This window comes from Cyprinus carpio, chromosome B7 (assembly GCF_018340385.1).
Source record: "Cyprinus carpio isolate SPL01 chromosome B7, ASM1834038v1, whole genome shotgun sequence".
Taxonomy (NCBI): Eukaryota; Metazoa; Chordata; class Actinopteri; order Cypriniformes; family Cyprinidae; genus Cyprinus; species Cyprinus carpio.
The window spans coordinates 17941084-17968657 of record NC_056603.1 but is presented as its reverse complement, the minus strand read 5'-3'; the positions used below and the strand labels follow the sequence as shown (position 1 = coordinate 17968657).

Below are 27574 nucleotides of genomic sequence, written 5' to 3'. Positions count from 1 at the left end.
TGAACTCGGTACGGTTCAGATTGCAGTGTTTTCAAATGAAAAAAAAAAGTTACAGTAAAGTTCTTGCAACGAGCCATCTTTTGTTATTTTAGACAAACAAATTTTACATATTGCTGTTGTAGCTTGTGTGCATCAGTGCATGTGGAAAAGAAGGCGTTTAACCCCTTAACTGTCACTCACATTTTTGAACATAGACATGAAAGTGCATTGTCCAAACATAAATTTTTATAATTCATGAAAGAAAACATTTTGTAACATGAGTTTGATGTACCATTTTCACGGTACTGCAATGTCTGATTTTAAAATGGTTTTCAAAGGATGAATTTTGAGATTTTAAGTTTTCAATTGATATATAATTTCTGATGATTTCTAAATTGTGATAGAGAAAATGGCAATAAAGAAGACATTTTTTTAACAAAGGTCAAAACTCCTGTTATTATGATGTAGATTTTTGAGGTGCACTCTTGTCATAAATTATTCTATTACTTTTCCAAAAAATTTTTTTAACAAAACATAGTGGTAAAATATCTATTTAAGAGTCTTAGACCTTTCCAACAATATATAGTTTGTCATGATTAGATTAAGATTTAATTGTAAAATAGTGAAGTAAACTGACAGTTAAGAGGTTAAAAAGTACCAGTTTGATATAATGACAACATGTCCTGAAAAACCATTTAAAAACAAAATGAACTGTGGTGACTCGTGTTACACGTCAGTCAAACATCCTCTTACTTCTAAGTGGGCATTTCTACGACAGAAGAAGCTCAAAATGAACTGGTAACATACAGCAGTTAGGTTCCATTCCCTGAAAAAAAGAGATGATCATAGATACAGTCACTGTCTGAACTCACAAGTAACTATCTAATTAGTATTAGTTAGCCTTCTACAGTGAGAATTATTGATGTGTTGGTAGACGTGAGCAAGGAAGCATTATTCTTTCAAGGTTTCGGTTATTGCACTTCCTTTAATGGGCTGCCATTTGCAGGAATTATGGATAACACATGGACTGCCCATGGAAATCTAGTCTAAATATGGCCACCTGCGCCTGAGAAGTTTCATTAAATGAGATCCATCCCACCTCCTCAGTCTTTAATCATGTTTCATATTCAGAAACAATTACGCAAGGCAATTTAGCCAACTCAGGAAATGAACAACTCCCATCCAGGCCTTTTCTCTCAGGCAAACTTGTAATTTACCAATTAGTATGCAAAGAGATTTTAATTCTGCCAGCTCCACACACAAACCACAAAGGCGATTTTTTTCTCTTTAACTCCATGTCTGGACCATTAATCACTAATCAAAGCTTTTAATGACGCAGAGACAGACACTTAAATATGTACACAAGGTTCTACTGCTGGAATTACACTCTTTTAATGTTAAATCCTTATGGATGGAAAAACAACAGCATTGCTATTGCATTATCAAAAGAAGTCCAGATTCAAGAAGAGTGAAATATTTTCCAGTTAGGGCAGAAAATGCAATCTTGAAGTAATGTAACTGCTAAAAATCTACAGACCTTTATTCTGGAACTATGATTTAAAATTAAATAATAGTTCAAATTTGATTGGAATATGAATTCATTTTCCAGTTTTAGCCATAAAATACAACCTGCTAAAGAGAACAAAATCTATCCCATTAAAAGCACTATCACACTGCAAATACAGTGTGTTTCACCCATTTTTTATGTCCACCTCTCTCTTCCTTTCTCATCACATTGTTTCAATGAAACAAGACGATAAGTATGATGTATTGAATGCAATGCATGGGCAAGGATCCAAAATAGTGAGTTGAGACAGCAGAGGCTCCTCCTCTGCAAAGTATGTGATGAATTCTGGCACAGAGTAAACAGTGGTGACCACAATGAAATGAGCTGATTAAACTGAGCTCGGGAGAACTGACAGTGTTTTTATTTGCGGGTATGCTGGCATGAAGAGGAAGGGACAAGGATGGATTAAAAGAGCTGAAAGGAAAAGTTGAAGTTCAGAGCTGGGATGGGAGAGTTCACTCATTTGGGAATTCTGGAAATAAACCCAGTCTCGCACTCATTATCGAATGCTCACATTATTGCATGTAGACACTAAAAACTTAAGCCCTCCTACCCATCATGATTAGCAGTCTAATTTAAACCACACTTTTTTAGTGCCTCGCGAGTGAAACCACGATGCCCACACTACGTACTCACTGGTAAAGAAACATGGTAGAGAAAAGCTTAATGTTTGAAAACAGATCTTTAAATTATGAGCAGTTTTTTTCTAGAAGCAGGAGGCCAGAAGTTTGATGTTTTCCTCCTGTTCTAAGTCTCTACGGCTGTGTTACACAAGTCCGTTCCAATGCTTGACTAATGTGCAGCCCAGATAAGAAGCTGACATCAGACATTTGTGAATCTGGGTTTAATTAATAAAATTATGAACTTCTGTACAGAGCCCTACATGGTATTAGGGGCGAACAGATACTAAGCCAAATATTATGGTTGATGCTGATTCATATTCTGGCCAATAACCCATGAGTCATGTCTGGTGTAGAAACAGTGTTAAGATGACATGCGCTCTTCAAGTGAGTGTTCTTAAAAGTGGTACATTTTTACCAAAATTATAAATGCAACACTTTTGTTTTTGCCCCCATTTTTCATGAGCAGATCTCAAAGATCTAAGACTTTTTCTATGTACACAAAAGGCCTATTTCTCTCAAATATTGTTCACAAATCTGTCTAAATCTGTGTTAGTGAGCACTTCTCCTTTGACGAGATAATCCATCAACCTCACAGGTGTGGCATATCAAGATGCTGATTAGACAGCATGATTATTGGACAGGTGTGCCTTAGGCTGGCCACAATAAAAGGCCACTCTAAAATGTGCAGTTTTATCACACAGCACAATGCCACAGATGTCGCAAGACCACGTGTAACCACACCAGCCCAGGACCTCCACATCCAGCATCTTCACCTCCAGGATCATCTGAGACCAGCCACCTGGACAGCTGCTGCAACAATCGGTTTGCATAACCAAAGAATTTCTGCACAAACTGTCAGAAACCGTCTCAGGGAAGCTCATCTGTATGCTCGTCATCCTCATCGGGGTCTCGACCTGACTGCAGTTTGTCGTAACTGACTTGAGTGGGCAAATACTCGCATTCGATGGTGTCTGGCACTTTGGACAGGTGTTCTCTTTATGAATGAATCCCAGTTTTCACTCGGCAGATGGCAGACAGTGTGTATGGCGTCGTGTGGGTGAGTGGTTTGCTGATGTCAACGTTGTGGATCGGGTGGCCCATGGTGGCGGTGAGGTTATGGTACGGGCAGGCATATGTTATGGACAACGAACACAGGTGCAATTTATTGATGGCATTTTGAATGCACAGAGATATCATGACGAGATCCTGAGGCCCATTGTTGTGCCATTCATCCACGACCATCACCTCATGTTGCAGCTTGATAATGCACGGCTCCATGTTGCAAGGATCTGTACACAATTCCTGGAAGCTGAAAATGTCCCAGTTCTTGCATGGCCAGCATACTCACCTGACATGTCACCCATTGAGCATGTTTGGGATGCTCTGGATCGGCGTATGCGTGTTCCAGTTCCTGCCAATATCCAGCAACTTCGCACAGTCATTGAAGAGTAGTGGACCAACATTCCACAGGTCACAATCAACAACCTGATCAACTCTATGTGAAGGAGATGTGTTGCACTGCGTGAGGCAAATGGTGGTCACACCAGATACTGACTGGTTTAGCCCCCCCCCCCCACTTTTGTGTACATAGAAAAAGTCTTAGATCTTTGAGTTCAGCTCATGAAAAATGGGGGTAAAAACAAAAGTGTTGCGTTTATAATTTTTAGCGACAGATTTTTTTCTTCTGTATTGTGACATGCATCTGAGTGTAATGCTTTATCAAAATAGAAAAAAAGCAGGGCATGGACTTTGTTTTATGGATCAGTCCTTGATTGGGTTTTTTGAAAACAGATAAGATAAACTTGAGCTTGCAGAGACAGGGTCTGTGCGGACTAAATGACTGGAGAAGTAAAGCCCCAGGTGTTTATGAATCCTAGTTTCATGAATCCCACATCATCCTTTTTCTCAGCCTTCTCCTGTAATGCCTTCAGAAGGACTCAGATCTAAAAGTTCTCAGTGATCCAGGGCACATGAATGTGACGGAGGTGCATTCAGAGGACACATTAACACACTACTGCACCCACCTTTGCCAAACAGTAGTACATCTGTTTACACCAGTGTGCCTCTTGTGAGTGTTCATCCTTAACCGTATGCCATGTGTAACTGTCAGTCAGGTTTGCCCTTGTTGCCAACTCCTCTCCAAATGGAGCACTACAATGAATTTCATCCCAGAGTGGCCATCCAGAGCAGCAGGGCTACTTCAGATCGCCTCCACTCTGTGGGGGATAATGGGAAAAAGGGCACCTCTGGACAGCCCTGCCACAGGATTTCCTCTAAGCTGCTAACTGACTCAGGGTTTTTACAGAAAGTGAGGGAAGGTTTTCGGGATGCTTTGCTGGAAATTCACTAAATGCTGTTGCAAACACTACAAACTTCACACATTGAAAAATACAGTATACACTAAGAGACTTTTTACACCGAGTAACTGTTCAAGACACAGAGGCCAACTGCAGTCTGGTTAATGTGCATACATTACAGTTCAAAAGTCTCTTAAACATTCTCATAATCAAAAATATAATAAAAAAAACAGGATTTATTTGAAACAGAAATATTTTGCAACATTATACGTAAATTATATGTAAATGTCTTTAGTGTCACTTTTTTTTAGCAATTTCTTGCATCCTTTCTGAAAAAAATCTTGAAAAAAAAAAGAGATTCTCAATGACCCTAAACTTGTGAATAGTAGTGTACATGCTCAACAAAGCTGAGCTACAATCACATTCTCAAGGTACATTTATCAAGGTCCAAATTAAGGAAAAAAAAAAAAAAGGAGAGCTGACTGTTACCATTTCAGTTGAGCTACAGACTGTAAAGTCATCATGAAACCAAAGCTGTGACAGATTTCACAAACATATTGTGATGTACTTTCAAGTGAATAAAAATAATAAATTGTAGGGTGGCGCTTGATTTTAGCCATCGTTTGATGATTGGACGGCAGCAGAGTCCTTTCACAGGAAGAGCATGTTTTTATGAATTTTGATTAAATATTACAAGGTCAAATTTTTTTTAAATAAACATTAATTTTTAACAAAGACAAGTAGCATGCATTAAAGAAAGCAAGGTTGATTTTAATTTTGGTTTGAAAAAAAGTTTAGACTGACTGAAATTAAACTTTTCAAAGAACATACATACATAACTTACTTAATCAACAACAAACATTTCTTTTTTTTTTTTTTTAGTTCTAGTGTTGCTAGATTCAGCAGGAAACTGTTCAGGTCTGCGTGCAATGTGATATGACAGAGGGTCATTTCTTATAACCCTGTCAGGACTCATTTTTTACCCGAGTGACATGTCTGTTTATGGCTGTCAGAGTTTCAACAACCTTCTGCCATATTCTTACCAACACTGAAAATGTTCCCCTCTAGACCATGATGGGCCATGAATGCAAGGATCTGTGTTTCAACAAAATGGCTTGTTGCATAGCAAAAAGAGGAGAAGCACGAGTTAAATTCTCACATGAAGGTGGATTAACAAAATACTTCTGTGCAGTGTGCACACACACACACACAAATTCAGAGATCTCCTGCTGATCAGGCCTCCCTGCTGTGGTCAGAGACTTGATGCAGGCTCTCTGTGTCTTTCTGATGTTAAAGCAAAGAAAGAGGGATGAAAGATGAGGGGGAGGTGGGGGACATGAGGAGCAGAAAGCTGAGAGAAAAGATGTAGGGTTTCTTAACATGACCTCAACTGTTAACCTGAAGTCTTACCAGAAAAAAAAAAAAGATGTTTTTATCTTTTTCTGCCCCTTGTTCCTCAGCCTCTGCTCTATTCTCTTTTTTAAAAAAAAGTAAAAAAAAATGGACCTTTGCTCCGGTATGTGCTATGTTTAGGGAAAAACTATATTGTCAAATAAAAATAAAGAAAATAAGAATAATCTATCTAACTACAAGCAACAGCACAAATAAATACAATAGAGTTAAGATACAAATAATAAAAACATTTTTTGGTAGGTCATTAATTTTTAGGTACAAAAATTGTAATCAAATGTAAAATAGCATTGCATATTTTACTGTATAAATTAAAGATTAACCTTTATTAAAGTTACAAAAGCTAATTAATCAAGCAGTGAGTGATTTCCTTGTTTCTGTATGATTAATATTAAGAAAGTGCTGTTACTTTAAGAGAATACACTGATAAAGTACATTCAGCCGGCTATGTCTGCAAGGATACTTACCACAACGGGCATTTTGACATAATTTTTTTGTGTGAATTTGTCCATTCAAACACAAGTGCGTCCTCAGGCTCTAAAATGTTTAAACTGGCAAAGTTTAAATGAGTTTAGTTTAAACACAGATATCAGCATGTGCTGTTCAGGTCTAACCTGTGTGCATGCGATATTAGCATGTGATGGAATAAATGACTACTGCTCATATTCCAGCATACGGCATTCACATTTTTTCATCGCTGTTGTTGTAATGTACTGGAAAGCCAAAATGCGCATCCATCAACAGAAACATACATTAGCCAAACCCTGTTTGTTTTACATATTGTTATTTATAACAAACCATATTACAGGTGTGTTGTTAGATTTAAGTTGAACCACGGTAGTGCGTGACGAACCGTGTATGGAGAACCGTACAGTTCGATTTTTTACCGAGAACAGTTCCACCCCTAACCCATAAGATACTAATATGCACCATTTGGGGTTACAAAAAGATACCTTGAGGGTACTGCCCCAGTGCCAACTAGATACAGCTATCGTACATTTTTTTTCTGACTGAAGTTTCATGCCATTTCAAGCCGTGACAGCAATACCCTTACGGTTTAATGTGCTGAACTATACGTTATAAATTAAAACACATGCATTTTAAGACCTTATATTATTATAGAGACATATTATATTTGTACTTAATTATTTTAAAATACCTCAAATTATTTAAGGGAACTGCAAAAAAACAAAAGGTTTATTAAAAATTAAAAATAAAAAACACCGACAACCTGTAGTCTAAAGCTAAAACCTACAACTGACAAAACCATAAAAAAAAGCAAAAAACACGACTGGGCTAGTTTTGCATAGCAATTGGGCTATTTTTGTTCCACAAACCTGGCAACCCTGCAAAAGATAGATCGATATTTATTTTGAAAATAGCCTACTGAAAGCAATATTGGTAAAATAAATAAATAGTATCAGTATTGAAAATATACCAGTTACCAAATATACTAACATACTGGGCATCCTAAAAAGAAAAAGATTAGTGCAATATAATTAGTGCTGTCAAATGATTGATTGATCGCGATTAATCGCATCCAAAATCAAAGTTTTTGTTTTCATAATATATGTATGTGTACTGTGTATATTTATTATTTATATATAAATACACATACAGTATATATTTTGAAAATATTTACATGTACATACATTTATATATTTATATAACTATATTTGATATATATTATATATAAATATATTTAATATATAAACATAACATATTTTTCTTAAATATATACATGCATGTGATTGTATTTATATATACATCATAAATATACACAGTGTACACACATATACTGTATTATGTAAATAAAAACTTATTTTGGATGTGATTAATCGTTTGACAGCACTAAATATAATACATGCAAATAAACAGAAAACTAGTAACTAGTAGTAAAATTGGATAGGTTCTTTATTGGCATATATGGTTCTATAAAGAACATTTAACATCCATGGAACCTATCCAATGCACAAATGTTTCTTCATAGTGGAAAAAATGTTCCTTAAATTTTTAAAACGTTGCTGACACTAAGAAAAAAAAAAGAGCCGTTTATTGAAAGGTTCTCTACAGAACCCAAAATAATTCTTGTAAGGCATGAACCATGGAGTGTAGGAACGTGATGTAAAGAAATGGTGGCATAGTTACATTTCGAACATTTTAAATCATTACATTTCCCCCTTGCACAAGGACGAGCACACATGCTGTTCATCCCCCTGCCCAGCTCACTCAAGACCACACCATTAATCCAGACTCTGATTGGTAAGTAATTCTGCAGCGCTCCATTATGTCCCAGCTGCTCAGCCCACTCCTGTTCACCAGCTCTCTGGTGATATGACCTCAGGCCTGGACACGGTGATCTGCCCCCACCGCAACCCAAAGGTGCAAAATCTATCCCAACACCCTATTAGATATTTAAAACCAGCTAATCCTCCTGCACCTTCAGTATACATCTACATGAAAATCTATGAAACCATACTGTTACAAGAAGCAGCTGAGCTTTCTCACAGTCATCTTTCCTTATCTGCTGCATGCAATACATTTAGTGTCTGGAGAATGATCAGTGAGCCCTGATGTTTGACCTCTGACCCCAAGGCTGGTTATCTTTCCCAACACACGTCCCGTCCCATCTACAGTATATTACATTTTCACAACCATAATTAACACCACTGAGCTTTTACATACGCCTTCTATGGGAAGAAATAAAGAGTGTGTGGCTTCATAAATATTTACTGTACAGCATTACATTTTAAGGTGCTGAAAATACTGTTCTACAAGAGTTCCTTGTACAGTGTCCTGTAAAGATGAATCAGAAGGTTGTGCTTATACTGCTTTGTGAGGAGCAATGTAATTGTTACTGAACACACACATACACACACAATTAAATGTTATTTTGTGCTGAATGACATATGCACTGTAAAAAAAAAAAAAATGTTTACAGTGCATTTGTCATTCAGCACAGAAATAACACAATTTGAGGATGACAAAATGTGGTGTAGCCAAATGGACAAATCCAGACATTTCAGAAAATAACATAAAAAAGGAATTAAAATAATTGGGCTAATCTCCCAAATTTTAGAAGTTCTTTCTGAGTTTTTACTGTTACGATATTATCTCATTCTATTAATCAATAAAAATAAAGCATGCCAAGCACTTGAAATGCAATGAAAGAAGCAGCAGGGTAGAACAAACACATTAACAAAATGGGCAACATGTCTTATAGGTTAAAAATACAACATTTATATTTACATAAAATAAGACAACTAGATGAATTAAAGCTGCAAAGCCATTTCTAAAGTGTGTACTGCGGTCAGACACTGTGGAAAAGACGTGCTCTTATTGTGATTAATGAACAGAATTATTCCTGTCTGAAAATCTAACAAGGATGCATTAATCAATACTAGCCAGAAACGAACAGCCTGTTGAAATACTTTCACACAGAACATCAACAGGCATAAGTGAGGTGCAAATGAATGTGCCTGATCTTCTCAAAGCATCTGGCTTCATTCTGCTGCATTATAAGAGCCAATTCACCAACCCACACAGCATTTCATAGGTGAGCTACCTGAGCCCAAGCAATAAAGCAGCTTCAAAGAGTCCCTCTGCCCCCCGAATTATTTATAGGCTACTTAATTTCGCATTTGGTGAATATTGTACCGCTGGCTCTCGATGATGAGCTGGAGAATTGAATTATAAACTAAGAATGAGCCGCGCGTCATGTGCTTGCTGACTCTGCAGTTGCTGGGGGTCACAAATGGCGCGTAATATCAGCCCTCTGTTCAGGGGAAACTCACAAAAATACATTATCGTTTAACAATAAAGACAACTTACCGAGAATCCAGCCCAAAAGGGACACGAATGTCTCACCCTTGGAGATGTAGTGAGGGCCAAAGCGGCGAAACTGACAGCCAAAATCAGACTCCCGAGCACCATCTGTGAAACTCCCAGAGAAAGCATGATGCGAGTCCGGGTTCGAAACTCCCTCAGCCGCGAGAGGCTGCGGGACAGAGATACCGGGCTCAGAGACCGACCCCTCGGCATTGCGCTGACGGGCATGGTCACGACTAAACTGTTTAAACGAAACCAAAACTTGAGTTAAATCAGTGGGCTTCGGGTTTACAGGACACCTCTGGGTTCAGTCGCTCAGACATACACAGCGTAAAGACGAATTCATAGCGTGTAGTCAAGACGCGCAGACCGTCATCCCGTTACACGAGGAACCTCACGATGTCCTGCTCTCAGTGTAAGTGCGCTGTTTTCAAGCAGGTGTTTCAACTAGCGTTATCCAAAATCATTTAAGTAAGACAATGAGGTCAGCTCTGCGTAAACGCGCGCTGTATGGTCGGTCGCCAGCTTCGAGGAAACGCACGGGATAGGTGATCCATCAAATCCGTTCACAGCCGTGACAGTCCGTTAATGAAATCTCTCACGGCTCTGAACAGAGAACGTCTAAATAATAAAGCTCGTATTCAGAAGAACGAACTTCACATCGATCGCGCGAACGTGACGCGGTTTGAGGTTCCACGACGCGTTCCCAACGTTCGACTCCAGTGTAATAACGTTCGTTCGAATCTTGAACCGCCACAGCAGCAGCAGCCGCAGCCTCGCGCTAGTAGTCTGTCAGTTTGATGTGTGAGCAGGTGCTCGGGTAGAGGAGGAGATGGACTGACGTGCCGCCATATGTAGATTCAGATAGATGGATGCGGGCAATGAACTCAATCGTGGAGCCATAAAAGTCAGAGTCCGTGAATGGATATAATGAGCCTACTCAATCTTACTTATTATTCATATTGTTACTTTTCATTAAACTGGCTTTAAGACTGGGCCTTTGCGTTCGGTTAATATGCCATTTAAGCAATGTCACAAGAGAAAGAGTGCTGCTGTACTGAATGGCTCTTATCAGAATTTCAGTACTGCTGGACCATTGTGATGCTGGTTTTATAAAATTGCTAATTAGCATACGGCAACTTTCGTTTCAGATGAAAATTGGCTAATTTAGTAGGAATATTATTCGCTGCGTCAGAAAGCGCTAAAATGCTGCCTTCAACGGCAGCATTCCAAGACATCAAGGCACATCTGAATCCAAATTCTGCTTTACTTCGTGTCTCCGGAGGTACCTTCTGATCGAATTTTGGACGCAGATGTATCCTTCGCTGCCTTTGATATCCCAGAATCCTGTGCGTTCCATTCCGTGACTGTTGAGCTAAAAAATAAAGATGGCGTCTGAAAGTTGCGTTTGGTTGTCACTTTGTGTGTAAAATGTATATTTCTTACTAACTTCTTGCACTTTTGATGTTATTTCTAGGAATAAATCAGTATTATAGTAATTAAATATTAATTTAGTCATCACCAAAACTCGTTCTATTTTGTTGTAGATCATTAAATGCTGCCTCAGGAGCCTGTCCGAAATCAGTTTCATCAGTGCCTTCGTGCAAAACCGTTGCCTGCAAAGTCACAGCCTAGGCTTTCGGACGCAAGTCTTTGTCTAAAGTCAAAGCTTCTCGTTTCATGTGTCACGTAACGCACACAATGAAAGCCGGTCTGGAACCAAGTATGTGAATGGAACGGAGTGACAGAGATTCTCCCGCCCTAAATCAACTAATTCTTTACTGATTCCGCTGAAACTCCATTCCGGATTTTCATGTTCACTCTTCTAATCTAGAGAGAGAAACCCGTTCAGAGCTACCTGGAGCGAGAAAAAAGCCAACCATTTAACTTTTAAAAACGCGCTCCTCGATATAGTAACATCACCCCGCTTCGATTTGTTAGATAAAATAATTTTTCGACAGAAAAAAAGCAATTGAAAATTGAGTTCTGAGTTCTGAGTTTGTATAAAAAAAAAATAATGTAGGCTAATTTAAACGAGCTCTCTATACATTGAAATGCAGACTGTACTGATTTAATGTGAACATTTTTTTACACGCTAGGAGAAAAGTCACATGACCAGACCTGTTTAATTCCAGTTTGCCCTTCTGAAAGATGGTCTATGCCAAAGCTCCTTGAAAGAAAGGATGTTAAACATGTCCTAATATACGCAGATACAGCTAACATTACCATATTTGGTTCATGTAATGTTTACAAGGCCTATAGTTAATGTATTAAGATAGCTATGTCTCATAAATCATTACATATATAAACAGCAGTCACAGAGGAAAACCCAGAACCCCATTTTTAATAACTGATAAATAAAATTGTAGCTTTCAAAGTATAACGTCATGAAACAAAAGTTCGAAGAATACTACATTTATCATTCCCTTTCTCCCACAATTCCCTCAAAATAATAACACTTTGAAACTTTCTATAGTGTTAAGCAATTCTGACTGTAATGAAACACTTTACTAACTTTTTATTATTTATTGAAACAAGACATGCAGTTTCATTGGGTATTCAATGCGTATATGTTACCACTTAGCTAGGCCTGATTTAACCAATCGATTAAAGCTACAGTTACAGTATCTACTATTTTTTTTAATCGCCAAACGCAATGAACATTCTTTAGGAGTGTGCACAATAAAGCATTTGCTCCATCTGCAGGCCACAGAGTGTCACAACACATCATACTGCAGTGTGCTGTCGCAACGAGACACAATTTCAAAGTCACCTTGCTCCCATATAGCGGGACACTGTAACCTTTATGCAAATGCTTTTTTGTATTGCAGCTACAGCTACAAAAACCTCCAATAAAATAACAACACCGTGTATTTTAAAAATGATTTTTTAATACAGTGGCATACTGGAAATTGTGTTGAAAAGGGAACAACTCTGCCACATGTGAATAGCTAATGACCAGTCAAAGCTGTGTTATATTGTCTAAAGAAAAAGAAATAAAAGTCTTCCGGTGTGCCATAATAAATCGTCTATTAGTACAAAAATACATTTCAGGACACCCAATATAGCATCCAGTATCACAAACAAATGCGTGGGACACATTTCAAGCACACTGTTGAAAAGAAACAGGTTTTGAGAATAGTTTACATCAAGCACTTTCTTTTGTAAATAAAGAATAAAAAGAAGGTTATCATTAAAAACGCATATACTTATTGTGAATCTGTAGAAAATGTGATATTATGACTGCCAAGTACACGTTCCAAGGCTCAAGTGTAGAACCAGAATACAAAGACGATCGTTTTCATTTCATTCATCCTCTTTTATAAATGTCCCCCCCCCCCTTAAGTTTTATACAAAATAAAGACATACAAAAAAAGTCATTTACAAACCAATAATGAAGGCAATATGTCAGCTTTATGTACAGCCAATTGATCTCCTCCCATCTTTTATTTGTATTTCTCTTCAAAGGTCATGTGCATAGCAGATAAAAAGAGAAAACCTGTTCTTATCCTTTACGCTGTTACGCTTGTGTGCAACACCCAGGTTTATTTGTACAGCGGGTTGACAAAAATGGCAGAAAGACAACTTCAGTTTCTTCATAATTTATCATTACAACAACTTAGCAAAAAGAAACCACAAAGGTTTTTGTGTTATTGAAAAAAGTGCCGTTTCAGATAAGGCATCACTGCTTTAGATGGAGAGAGAGAGAGAGAGAGAGAGAGAGAGAGAGAGAGGGGGGAAGAATCTGGGAGAGAAAGAGGGGAAAGGAGAGAGCAGCGTTCTTCACACCTGAGTCAAAGCACGTGCATAGATCTCGACACAGCAGGAATGTTCCAGTGCTCAAGTTCACAGGTCTGTGAGGAGGCTAGTGGTGTCTACAAAGGAGCTATTTAAAAAAGGTGAGCCTTAGGTGACACGTCCTTGGCTAGAAAACTTCATCCTGTATTATTCTTAAGATGCCGAGATTCTCTCTGACACTTACGCACGCAACTAGCACTGATCCTGCACCTTGACATGATAAAAGTCAGGAATTGTGTCAGATGTACACTTCAACTGCTCGATTGAAAAGCCTAGAACTGGAATTCGATGTTCTAGAAAAGTTGCACTATACATGAGAATCGTAACATTTGAGTGTGCATACTATATGAAGTTAAAATACACTTGCAGATTAAATATAGTCTATATGTTAAAGTAGCCTAGACTGAATGGAAGAACCTAATAAAATCCTTTAAAAAACAACTTAATGTGTTGCAAAATATTACAGTTGGCTTGCAGTGTGAGTATTAGTTGGTCAGTGGCACAGAGCATGCAGTCCATCGATGGTTAATGTCTGTTTTTGTTATCCTCGAAAGCCTTTAAAAGCACTTAAAAAAAAGAAGAGGAGGAAGAAGTAAAAATGAAGAGGATGAGGAGGAGATTAAAACAGCACTTCATTGAATGTAACCCTCCCTCCAGTCTCAGAGGTTACCGTAAACAAAGCCAGAGCACAGTCAGGAGACCCTTCATTTAGTGTCGCATATCGTGTGAGTGTGTGTTTATAAAGGGAAGGTCCTCTCTCCTTTAAACTGGTTCCACATTCACTAACGGGACCTGCTGTTGCCGTCCTCAGAAATGGTCAATAAGCACAGACACACAGTTGGCTCCAACCATGTAGTTGGGATCCCCAGGGAGAGATTTGTTCTGCCAACTCTTAGGATCACCTGGATATACAGAGAAAATGTAGATGAATATGATGGACGAATGGAGAGAAAAATTTGGGGGGTTTTTTGTTGTTGTTTTAGTAAGAAATGCATACTTTTATTCAGCAAGGATGCATTCAATTGATCAAAAGTGAATACAGCTTTAAATTTTTTTAAATAAAAGTTTCAACAAAAATATTACACAGAATAACTATTTTTTTCTTTGATAATAATAATAAATGTTCCTTAAGAACCAAATCAGCATATTAGAATGATTTCTGAAGGATCATGTCACACTGAGCACTACACTTTAAAATATATTAAAACAGAAAAAGTTATTTTAAATTGAAATAATATTTCACAATAATACTGTTTTTACTGTATTTTGATCAAATAAATGCAGCCTTGGTGAGCATATGTTCTTTCAAAAACACTTTTGAACAGTAGTGTATTATATGTTAGGTACATGCATAAATGACAGCAAAATGTATTTATTAAAAGTTGAAAAAGGCTGCATGCATGCTTGCTTTCTAGTCAGATCCACTAAAGCCAACAAAACACTACCATAAATCTAACATAAAACAAAACACACATTTAGTGAAACATCTTCATAAAAAATATATATATATTAAGTTACCTCAGATTATTTTATACCATATTTCAACAGCTGTAACAGCATTATATTGTGCTATTATTTTAGCCCTTGGTTTGCATGAGGAAAAGAGAGGAGCGTAGCGGGACGCTTAGATAAGACAGGCTTTCAGCATGCGTTGTTTGTTCTGACAGAGATAATCAACAGAGCCAGAGCAAGAACCAATAAGCTCATAGCCTAAGGTGCTGTAATGCATAAGAACAAAGTTGTTTTTCCATTCATCAAGGTGAAGTGTGTAATTTCAGCACCACCAGCGGCACTAAACAGAAGTGAAAGAAGGTTGGTTGTCAAACACTAACAAACACATTATAGTTCTGTATGGTTTTGTGGTACAGAAATGACACACCTAATTCCTAAGAATTAAAATAATGGTTTCACTTCAGTTGAGCACATACTTGGATGTTTTGTAGTTCATTTATAAATCTATGAGGACCTGAGGATTTCAGTGCCCTTTTATACTCCACCGTGAGCTCCATCAGAACAACATCTTTGTTAAATCAGTTAAGTAAACGCTCTCTTTCCAGGAAAGTGCAGGGAAATTCGCCTTAAGCTATGGATAAACAATAGCCTTGATTTAAAATATGCAGATTAGAGGCAAAGGCCTGGAATTGTTTTGGATGAGGCAGGATTCTCCCATCTCTCCACTGCACAATCAGAACGAGAGGTTCATTAGGAGGCTAATTCAGGGCAGTGCCAGGTTTACCAGTAAGAGTTATACAGAGACGAATGAATGGAAAGAGAGAGAGAGAGAAATTAAGACTTGGGGGAAAACATTTGCTGTTCTCCAAAAGTGGGACGAAGGCAATTCCAGCATCTCTGCATATTTAGACATTTGGGTGGCTGTGTGAGAATCAGTTTAAAGTACAAACAATGTGAGTGAATTATGATTAATAAGTGTGAATTCCCATTCATGAAATCATGAGACCCAAGTGAAGATGTAGTAATGTTCATCTGCAGATCTGTGATTATTCAACTAATCTCAAGGGAGAAATTGAGTGATTCAGTGACCGATCGAGAGAACACGGAGGCCTAAAACATAAATCTACTCAGTGAAAACAGCTTTAGGTTTACTCCAACAGAGCACAATGCGAAATGTGTTGGGCCCTGCAAAATACAAACCATCTGCCAAAACAAATGTACTTTCTTTAATGCAAAATGTCCATTCATTACACTGAAAATTACAATGGATATTTATTTTTTACATTTAGTTTAAAAAATTGTGTATTTATTCCCTAATATACAATACAATACCACTAAAAAGTTTAAAAAACTGTTTTTCAATTAATTTTTTAAAATTTAAAATATAATTAAAAAATGTCATTTATTCCTGTGATAGCAAAGCTTTATTTCCAGCAGCCATTACTCCAGTCTTTAGTGTCACATGATCCTTCAGAAATAGAAAGCTGATCAATAGAAAGTTCAAAAGAACAGCATTTACATGAAATAGAAATCTTTTGTAATATACAGTAAATGTCTTCACTGTCACTTTTGCTCAATTTAATGCATCCTTGCTAAAAACGTCTTACTGACCCCACATTTTTAACTGGTAGGAGAGCAGTTTTATTGTACTTTAAGAGTGATTTGTAACAAAAAAAAATTTTTATTTGATTGTCGAGCTAAAATTGACACTTGTTTTAAATATACCTTAAATAATCCACATAAATACATGAGCAGACTGGAGTGAGTGAGTCAGTGAAATATACTATATGAGTGGAAAATAAAAAGTATGTAAACCAAAATAATTGTGATATGGAGTCGTGAAAATAAGAAAATGCATAATGAAAAAAAGGCCCAAAAGCAAACAAGATGTCACAAAGCCATCCCAAACGACCCCAAAAAGGACAGAGAGAGGACAGCGTACCCGACGAGGAGTCGGAGGATTTTAGAGCAAAAGACCAACCATCAGGGGTCATAGACGCACAGTGAGGTAAGCGGAGCTCCACTGGCTTCAGGAACTTCAGGCCGTGGGGACCACACATCACCAGAGGACTCAGCAGTGTTTCACCTGGAAACAAAAACACTTTCCTTTAGCCTTTACACACAAACGTAACTACATATGAAGTAGAAAACGAACACAGAAACATCCCATCAAGCTATTAATTTAGTACTGATAATCTCACTTGCATTTTGAGTATGGGTTAACTGAAAAAAAGGTGGGGGGGGGGGGTCTGTAACAAACTCGAATCAGTTTAAAACTCTGTATTACCAAGCTTTTTTTCACAGACCAGAGGAGAAAGACAAAAATGTCCGAATCTTCTGACCCTCGAGTTAAAAGATGCGTGACTGACCTTTCTCTTTGTCCAGAGGTGGCAGGATGCTGTTATCCCGACACACTTTGAAGTAGATCTCTTGCTCCACACCGTCAGGAATGGCTCCCTGGGGGATAATGATGCTCACTCCCGTCTCAATGGAGCTCAGGACCCCGCCGTTAGTGTTGAAGATGCCCCGTGCCGTCGCCACCACTGTGTGGCTGTCATCATCATCGTCATCCTCTAAAGCACTCGGGCTGGAAAAAGAAAGAAAAAACAGATTAACCTTATTTTTTGTCTGATTTGCAATTTCAGATTTTCTTTGTTAGAGAAATCTAGCTATAGCAGAAATGTAATATCAGTAGACAAATATGTAGTTCTACTGATTGTGATAATGGATCTTTACAGTACTGGAACTACAGTACGGGTAAAATGTCTACTTACCAAAAAAAACATGTAAGCATGACAATTACGGAGCTAGTTTTTACTATACCTGACAGGTATTGCCTTGGGTACAGCGTTGATGTTGTTCTGCTGGTATTTGGGTTTCTGGTCCATGGTGCGGGTGAAGGTGTCCAGGCCGCTGTCATGGTCTATCGGCTGGGGTGAACTCTGTGGTTTGGTTGTGGTACTGATGGGAGCTTTCACATTATCGGTCTTATTTTGATAGTCATTGGGCAAGAGGTTGTGGTTGAACTTGGGGGTGTCAAACTTGCGCTCAAAGGGTCTTGCAGAGGTTGTGTACGGCTTGGGCACAAAACGGTTGTAGCTGGACGTGGTAGTGCTGTTGGTCTTTGGAGGTTCACCGGTGCCGTTAACAGGAGATTTCTCTGGGAAGCTTTTCTGAGGCAGGTAAGTGCTCTGGACTGTGTCTTCATGATTGGGAGGCTTCACTTTGGGAGATCCGTATGGCTCGAGAGGTGGAGTGACTGTGTGACAGAGTATGTGAAAAAATCTGGGTGAAGTTTCTTTACAGATAGAAAGACACAGAGTTCAGATTTGTTTTCGTCATTATATTCATCTTTTGATGACAATTTAGTCAATATTTCACTTAAAATATTTAAAATATTTTTAAAAACAAATTTATTCCATTACTCCAGTCTTGATTCTCCTTCAGAAATCACTACAATATGCTGATTTGTTGCTCAAGAAACAATTCTTATTTTCATCAAAGTTGAAAACAGTTGTGCTGCTTAATATTTTTTGTGGAAACAAGTATGTATTACGCTGTAGGAAGGAGCATATACAATCATTTTTCCATTAATCACATACCTGAGGGTTTGGGCAGGGTTGGGGGTGGGACAGCTGGGTTAGCTGGAGCAACAGGGTTGATCTTCTCCACTGACTCTGCCCTGTAGCACACAGCAGACAAGGAACAAACCACATACAAAAAAAAAAACACAAAATATTCCACCAAAAAAAATAATACAACAACAAAAAACAAGAAAAAAAAGTCTTATTTAATAAAACGTGACCGTTTACCTAAATGCAAATACACACATTTTACTAAAACCTTGTAAAACAAAAACATAAAGCAGAGTTGCACTAAGTATGATTAAGTATTTGAACACGTACCTGGGGTAGTACCCTGGTTGGGTCTGGGGTTGAGTTGGCTTGATGACAGGTGCCAGCTGTACAGAGGGTTTGCCGTCAAAGCTTCGGCGGTCAAAGTAAGACAGCTGTTTCCTGTAGTAATCCTCATCCTCATCAGGGTCACTGTTATTTGAACGAATGATATCATCTGTTGCTTTAGGCTGGGGCTGTTGTGGCTCTGGAGATCTGACAGAGGAAAGAAGTATGTGTACCTTAAAATGCTTTATGTATAGAATACTGTTGAGGTAATGGCAACCACTAGATGGAGATCTAGGACTAAGTTTATTACTATGGCTAATGGCACAGGGGTCAGTAAGATTTATTTTTTAAAGGTGCCATGTGTAAAAATTGAGGTAAAAATATCCAAAAAATTACCTACACGCATCAAAAGAATGAGAAGATATAAGGGCGATGATGTCATTAAAAAAATGTCAAGTTATAGTGCTGCAGAGATATCAACCTTAATTAGCATTAGCATTACTAGCCACGGCCCGACAGGTGTTGTAATACCAGTTTCGGCCATGGGAGGCGATATGCGGGCAACATAACCACCAGCCAACCTGCAATACACGAATAACTCGCACGGCTTGTGGGCGTACTTGAAGCTGATGTCAAGCAACCGCGCTCGGAATCACAAATCAAATCCGATAAGAAAAGGAGCCGAAACAGAGTAAACATCGGCACTGCTTTCCATCGCTTGAGACAACTGATGGACTTGAAAGAAATGAGCTTCGACTCCGAACTTGCAACATTTCTTTTGGATTGGTAAGTAAGATGCTGTTAGTATTTCGCTAGAAGTTTGTTTTATATGTTTGCGTATTTTTTTCGGAAAGTTATAACATAGAAATGTATCGAAGGCTGTTCGATAAACGTGCTAATGTTAGCGATGGCTAACCGTAGCTGCGTTTGATAGTAAGCTAGCTATAACTTACCCACAGATCCGATCCGGTTTTCACCTGTTATCTACCAAAGCCCGTCTCTACCAAGCTGATGCTAAAATGTAACATTACCTAAGAAGCTTGAAATGTCTTCGATGATAATGAACCTGAGAGAGAGAGAGAGCGCCCCGGCCGCGCGCGCACTCACTCACTATATTCAGAGCGGTCAAGTTTTTGAAAGCGTGTGAAAAGAGTCAATTGCGTGTGTCTCACGGTGAATGCTTGAGAGTTGGCAGCTCTGGTTACGTTGGTTGGTGCTAGCTTGGTCAACATCAGCTGTCTGATGTTGACCAATGATGTTGACAGAATGCTGTCTGTCAAATTAATTTAATTCAAAAAATGTGTATATACAATTCAAAATGTAATATGAACAAAACGAATATGAACATATTCACTGGTAAAGGTGAAGGGGAGTAGCTTGAAGATGTCATGTTTCAAAATCACTTGACATCACCCAACGTTCCTCTGGAGGCAAAACGTCCTTTAGGCTTCGGCTATGGCTCTAGGGTTGTTGTGAAGGTAGGGGCGGAGCATAGAGACTATGCCGTTTCTCGTTTGTTACTCTAGAGTAGACCAATTCACTTTATTGAGGCATACTGCCCCCATCTGGTATGGAATGTGGAGTATGACTTGATTTTTTTGCCAGACATTACACATGGCTCCTTTAACGTTTTTGCACAAAAAAAAGTATGTTATGCTCAGCAAAGCTAAATGTATTTGAGAAAAAAAATACAGTAAAAACAGTAATATTTTAAAAATATAACAATGTAAAATATCTTTACATATATTTTAAAATTAAATTTTTTCCTGTAATGGCAAAGCAGAATTTTCAGCAGTTTTTAAATAGAAATCTTTTGCAACATTACAAATGTATTAAGTCACTTTTGATCATACTGATGCATCCTTGCTGAATAAATTCAAATTCATAAATTTAAACAAAACAAAAAATCTTTAAACTTGTGAATGGTAGTGGGTTAAAAAATACTTTCTTTTTATAGATACAAATACACTGTGCTAATGGCTGGAGATTTGATTTATACTTTATGTGCTAGTTCATTACCTAAAGGCCTTCTCTTGGTCCAGGTTACTTAAAGAATTGGCTTTGGGCACGGAGGCAGCACCAGGTTTAGGCACCATGTCCACAGGCTAAAGAAAGCAGAAAGATTAACAATTAATTAACATGAATAATTCAGCCTGTAGAGTGTATATTTAGATAGTTGAAATACAGACTGTCAACTCACCCTAATACCAGAGTCTGCAGACTCTCTTGCTCTGTCCACAGACACAGATCGCTTGTTCTCAAACATTTTAACCCTCGTGAGCACGGACTGGGGCTTCATGGCTGGGTCATCCTCTGCCTCACCTGGAGGAGGAGGAGGAAGTGCAGGTTCCCCTGGTGGTGAGATGGACTCAGGTTTAGGAGGGGTCACAAAGGCCTCAGAGTTCATGTAGCCCCTCTGTGGAGGTTGAGTATAGGAAGGCCTCTGGGATGGGTCATAGTACTGTTGTTTGGGGGGTTCAGGAGAGCGGGAAGAGGCTTGAGTACGAGGGAGTGCTTCCTGGTCATACTGTGGGCGTGCAGGGGGCGGTTCATCATGTCGGATCGGTCCGGGGCTGGGTTTTCCATAGCGAGGTCGACTGGAGTCATAGCCTGTGTCATTTCGCATCTGAAGGTGACCGTACATGCGGTTCAGACCATCCTCATAGGGCATATGAGGGTCGTATCCAGAGGTTTGGTCATACGGGGCCCACTGCTCATCGTACGGAGGCACGCTGCTGTCAAAATGTAGGTGGGGGTCAAAATTACGAGCCTTTGGTTCCATGTAGCCCCCATCGTAGCGGTAGGGCTGGTGGTCGTAATCTCTGTATGGCTTGTCTTCCTGGTAGAGGGGCTGCTGGGGGTTGTAGTTGGGCTGCATAGGGTTCTGGTTCACCTGCACCGGCTCGTTGTTACGATAGATATCCTTCTTGTACATCTGTTGATAAAGCCAAAGAAGGATACTTATAAACGACTTGTACAAAGAATCATATATAATCTCTAAACCACAGCAATCAATTGAATTGTATGAAACGGCAGAAACCAGAAGTGATTAATATTCGGATTAAAAGTTGAAGAATGAAGCACAGAGTCAGCAGAGAGACCTGCAATAGAGGAAGACTCAGAGTGGGCAGTTATTGAACAGGTCAAAATGGAGGCAGCCATCACACAAATAGTTTCAGAGTTTAAGAGAGATTAAATGATTCATGACACGCCAAGCTGCAAAAACACTGGGGTAAAATCAGACAGAAAAATCCAACTGAAAAAGAAATAAACAAAAACAATTTGCTTTAAACAATAAAAAGTATTTTGAGACGTAGCCTTTCTAGGAACAATAATAGTCTAGTCTCTTAGATGCAGAATCACAACCAAAATCCAATCCAGAATCAATCATTAATTAAAAAAATAAAGTTTTTTTTTTTTTTTTTTTTGTCAATGATAATGAGAAAATAAACATGGCCACAATTAAACTAAAACGAAAGAATGAACTATAATAAAATGTGGCCAAAAAGTTGTGGAAACACATGTCCACAAAATGTAATTTTTTGCATGTCCATTTATTATTATTTTTTTTAATTTTGCACTTTCTTGTCAATGAAATGTTTTGTCAACTAAAATTAGATAGCCATTTTAATCAGAGCAAAACAAACAAACTAATAAAATATGAAAATTTTAATTTAAAGAATGTTTTCGTCAGAAAAAGTATGAATAAAAACTGTAAAAATGAAAACTGGTTAAGCTGTACACGTATGTTGTAAACAACAAGGCTACCTTTCAAAGTTGTAACAGGAGGGGGAAAAGATTCAAAGTTGTAAATATAAGTCAAAATAATTTTTTCGTCACATTCATTGCACCACTAATATTCACTAGCTCTACTTCAACAAGCAAAAACAGAAAATTTAACTCATGCAGAAGTAGGCAAGCAACAGTGGGGACCTGGGCTTGCCTGAAGTTTCATGAACTATGATCTGATGCAGCAGGCCTCTGTCGTACCCACTGTTGTTTATGAACACACGCACACATTCACAGAAGGAGAACGGACGCTCTCTTAAACAGGCACACAGCGCACATGCAAGAGCTAGAGGAAAGCACTGCAGCACACAGGCAGGCTAGACGACGATGAGAGAGGGCACCGGGCTCAGGCGTTAAGTGGGCCGGTTTCAGTCCAGAGCAGGGTGGCTAGCGAGGTACCTTGGACTCTGACCCGGGTTGTCTGGATTGGCTGGAGTCGGGAGACAGGGGTTGGGCTAGCTCAGGGGCAGGTGGGAAGAGAGAGCCAGCCTCTGGGCTGATATCCCCCTGAGTGAGGGTGACCGGGAGATCCTTGGCACTCAGGGCCCCTACATTTACATGAACAGCAGGGGGCGCTGTCTCTGCCAGCGGCTCAGGCTGCCTGGGAAGAGCAGCCTCTGCTTTCTGTGAAGGTGTTCAAAAATGTTTAATACATGTGGTCAAACCTCACCACTGCACTTCAGCTGAGCTTCATGATTCTCTTCTGTCTCACCTCACACCAGTACTTTTCTATTATTAAGGGAATGTTCCAGGCTCACGATGTTAAGCTGTATTGACAGCATTTGGGAAATAATGCTAAATGAAAATAAACATGCACAGTAGTGCAATTTCAGAAAATTCTGGAGGTTTTATTCTGCATTACGATGTACATCCGAGTGAAACTGATTATCAATAAGAAAAAATGTAGTCAGAAAGGGGTGGGGTTTTAACAGACTAAATGATTGAAATGATTATCACATGAGAGAAGATTGAGTTCTCGCATTTAAATTTTAAATTACAAGGTCAAAAAAGATGTACAATAAGATCAATAACAAGCATTTAGAAAACAATTTACATTTAACTGAATTGAATGCCCTTTCATTCGTAATAATAAAGAAATAAATACAATTTAAAAAATAACATTTAATCTAATAAAGTTCAATAAAATACATTGTTATTAATATAGTTTTGCATTTAATTGGCTTTTATATATTTTATATTTTTATGTATGGCTTATATACTTTATTGGCTGTTATTAAATATTTAATTGTGCATGCACATTTCTCCCATTTTTACATTTAAATGTTGCTTATCTAATAACAGCATATCTAAAACATTTACTACCTCTGTTAAACATAATCTTAAAATAATTATCCATTTTTTTTAGTACTGTATATTATGATACCAAAATTACCTTGTAGCATTTACAACAATTTTTAGATTTGGATGTTTAATGAATTGTAATGTCCATCCAATGTTCCCATTTAATATTTACCTATAATAACAATTTATCTTAATACTTAATACAAGCTAAACTGCAATCAGTGCATCTCTTGCGTCTATACTTTTCAAACATTTTAAGTCTTCCCACTTTTTTAAGTGCTTTAACTGCAATATTATACCACAAATGCTGTTCACTGAGCTTAACTTGTATTGAACTAGGAACATCCCACTAACATGCAGAATAGGTTGACTCTGGGAACCATGTCATATAATAATTTGCAGCTGGACAAGGTTCTGTTTTCACGTTAAGTCTGATGTCAGTTTAATTCTACAGTACAGTACAATGTTTTGGCTCTCTTGTAATACAAGAACTAAGACACTTTGGATATCATAGTGGCCACTGGACCCATATAGATAAATACATTCACAGTAATATATTTAACACTGTAAATCCATCATGCACATAATACTTTCTGGTAATGACAGCAAGAGGACAGCTAGACCACAAGGATGGGACAATCATTTCACATACTTAAAGATACAATGTTCTCACTTCCATCTCCACTGTGATCGTACTGAGATAAGAGTCACGGCATCTATGTGAAGTAGAACAGCCAAGCCATATTTGCCACATTCACACACACACACACACACACACACACACACACACACACACACACACAGACTTCCACACAACTACACGCTCACAAATACATATAATAAATACGTGGCAACAATTATAACTTGGTCATTGTCATTTCTCTAGTACTGCAATGATACGGTTTTAAAGCACTCGTCCTTCCACAGCGCCGCTAGAACACTTTTCTCACGCACACCACGGCCTCCAGACAACAGGGAAGGCGAATGGCTCGCAGAAACGCTACCTGCTGAGGTGCAGGGGCCTTGAACCCTGCGGGGTCGATGCGGTTCAGCGGTTCGGGCTGGTACCCTCCGTATCCAGGGGGTTCCTGGATGACGGGCGGGTCCTCACGGACGGGCTCTGAGGAGCGAGTGATGGCTGGTTCAATGGGCGGTCCAACCTCGTCGTTCAGGGTCTCGTCTAGTTCCTGGTCCGTGTAGGCTCCGCCCTCTGTGTCAGTGTCCTCGTAGTCTGAGGTGTGACGGCTGTCCGTGCTGTACATACTGTACTCACTACCAGGGGCAGATACATAGGACAGACGGTCATCGTGAAGATCCAGATCATCGTCAGGTGCGCCATCCGCCTGCAGAGATCGAGAGCACAAGATCCAAAGAATTCAATCAGAGAGAGAGGAAGAGGAGAGAACAACATGTAGAGAGAGATGAAAGGGTGAACAAATAGTGGATACTGGATAGACTCACAAAATTATATTTTGCATGAAAAATAAAGCCTACAATTGAGATTTTTCCACATTTTAACATAATATTCAGGATAACCAAAATTTACTTAGAATATATTTTAACCATCAATTATTAATGTTCTACTGTCTCTATTTATATTTTTTCATGTATGATTATTTCGTGATACTATTGTAATTTCTTACAATATTGGTAAAACAATACTGCTTTAAAAGTAAAGACAGTTCTCCAAATACTTTAATGATTTATAAGTACAATTTAAATCACAGTCTTTTTCTACATTACCATAATAAGAATATGAGAGAGTGTTAATATAGTATAAATAATATAAGTAAAAAAAAAATTTTAAATACTTTTAAATTATAGTTAGCTTTTATATTTTAAGATTATATTTAGCTTTTCAGTTTCAGCTTCAATCATTTTATTATTCTCTCTTTTTAGTAATGTCTTTTTTTCATCAAATATTTTTATTTCAAATAAAACATTAAAGCATTATTTCAATTAAGGCATTATTATAAAAGGATTATTTCAATTAATGGAAACCACTTTTAATAGATTTAGTTAACAGTAACATCACTGTTATATGAATGAGAATCTCTTTTATTTTTTGCTTTACACTATTAAGAATGTGAGACGTTTTTTCTCAATACGACATTAAGAATGGAGGGGGTGTGCTTCATTATTGTGAAAATCATTTTGCAAAAAGCGTCAACACCTAATTTTTTAGAGTGAAATATATCAGGTTTCTGGTAAATATTTCATGAGTTTAACCTCATTATGGTGAAAACTCAGTCCACTGGGAGGAAGAGAGGAAGAACAGATGTTGATCAAATGAACCATGCAGTGGTCAACATAAATGTTGTGACTACAAGAACAGATGCATGGCTAACAAATAATGCTCTGTAAATATAAACATGGAACCAAGAAACCAGACAACCACAAATGAATCCTGTCCCTGAAACCTCAAGCATCCGCTGTGGAAAAGTTTGCTGAAACTCACCTTGCCCTCTGAGACCCACACCAGCTGGTTCTGTTGCTGCTGAATGGTCTCCTTCAGTGCTCCATACCAGCCATCATTCATGTTGTTCATGTTAATGGTTGCTAGAGGACAGTCACAGGAAGGAAGACATCAAATCACTCAAGAGAATCCAGCTGAGTCAGGTTTTTGTAAAAACAACTTTTTCGCTAAAAAGGTAAACAAGTCCGCTGCACACAGCATGCAACATCATTCGTTTATGTGCTCATTAATTCATCAAAAGGTGGATCACTGTTGGATACTTTCACTTTACAACTGAGTGATCTTTCTGCCCTGTTACATTTACATTTATGAGAGGCCTTTATTCAAAGTGATTAACAAATGAGGAATGCTATAAAACAACAGCTATTATAGAGCTCAGCCAGATACAGTGTGCTCGTCTAAATACTTCCATAAAAGTTACGACTAAAACTTGAGATAGCAGCCAGGCTGCTAAATGTGACCCATCATGAAATTTAATGTGATGTATAAGTTATTACTGTGAACCACATTTTTAAATTCACATTAAAGTGGTCACAGTGTGTGTGTGTGTGTGTGTGTGTGTGTGTGTGATGTGGAGTAGTATGTGTTTGATTCATTTTAGCAAACTGGTTCATTTGGAACTCTGGATTCATTTTAACAGACACAAGACACTTCAATCAAAAGAGTTCCCAAAATGTCTTCAATTAAAAGAATGTGAGTGACATTTTAGGTGTTTTTTTATTTTTTATTATTATATTTAAAATAACTAGTTTAGGTATACTAACTAGTTTAACTATTTATCACTGTTCATAAGATACATAAATCATTTTTATGAAACAGATTATACAGTTTGTGTGTGTATATATGTTCTATTTTTCAAGTCACTTACAGTCTATTAATCTTACAAACTCTTTACATTGCTCTTTTGTTTAGCAGAATGTGGCTCATTCTGAGAGCGATTCATTCATGAATCGGACATCACTACTGTGTGTACATGTGCAGAAATGTTGCAAGATGTGGTCAGTGTTGCTGTGTTATTATAAACTGCCTCACTCCTTCATCTCTGGGTCTATAGGTACTATATTTATACCATCAAGCTTTGGGAACAAGGGTCTGCTTTTCATGTGAACCAATCCTCACTGTCTCTCAGTCTTTTCCAATTTTTTTTTTTA

At 38.1% G+C, this 27574-nt stretch overlaps 2 protein-coding genes across 14 annotated transcripts in view; both read right to left on the bottom strand.

Moving 5' to 3' along the window:
• fam189a1 (family with sequence similarity 189 member A1) overlaps positions 1-11063 on the bottom strand; it is a 95856-nt gene extending 84793 nt beyond the window's left edge. Inside the window, exon 1 of the mRNA XM_042727655.1 lies at positions 9708-11063. Coding sequence (XP_042583589.1) covers positions 9708-9932 — 225 coding nt within the window. The 5' untranslated portion in view covers positions 9933-11063. The remainder of the gene's footprint in view (positions 1-9707) is intronic.
• Positions 11064-12575: 1512 nt separating this feature from the next.
• Positions 12576-27574, bottom strand: part of tjp1a (tight junction protein 1a) — a 105590-nt gene continuing 90591 nt past the window's right edge. For 8 of the 13 annotated variants that reach the window (XM_042727642.1, XM_042727643.1, XM_042727644.1 and 5 more), the window contains 11 exons: positions 26406-26506; positions 24952-25290; positions 23045-23269; positions 21057-21791; positions 20876-20961; positions 18860-19063; positions 18557-18636; positions 17778-18213; positions 17324-17541; positions 16897-17040; positions 12576-14404 (listed from right to left, as the gene is read on the bottom strand). In XM_042727642.1, the coding sequence (XP_042583576.1) occupies positions 14310-14404; positions 16897-17040; positions 17324-17541; positions 17778-18213; positions 18557-18636; positions 18860-19063; positions 20876-20961; positions 21057-21791; positions 23045-23269; positions 24952-25290; positions 26406-26506 (2663 nt within the window). In that variant the 3' untranslated portion in view covers positions 12576-14309. The remainder of the gene's footprint in view (positions 14405-16896; positions 17041-17323; positions 17542-17777; positions 18214-18556; positions 18637-18859; positions 19064-20875; positions 20962-21056; positions 21792-23044; positions 23270-24951; positions 25291-26405; positions 26507-27574) is intronic. The other 5 variants (XM_042727645.1, XM_042727648.1, XM_042727646.1 and 2 more) reach the window with 3 other exon arrangements.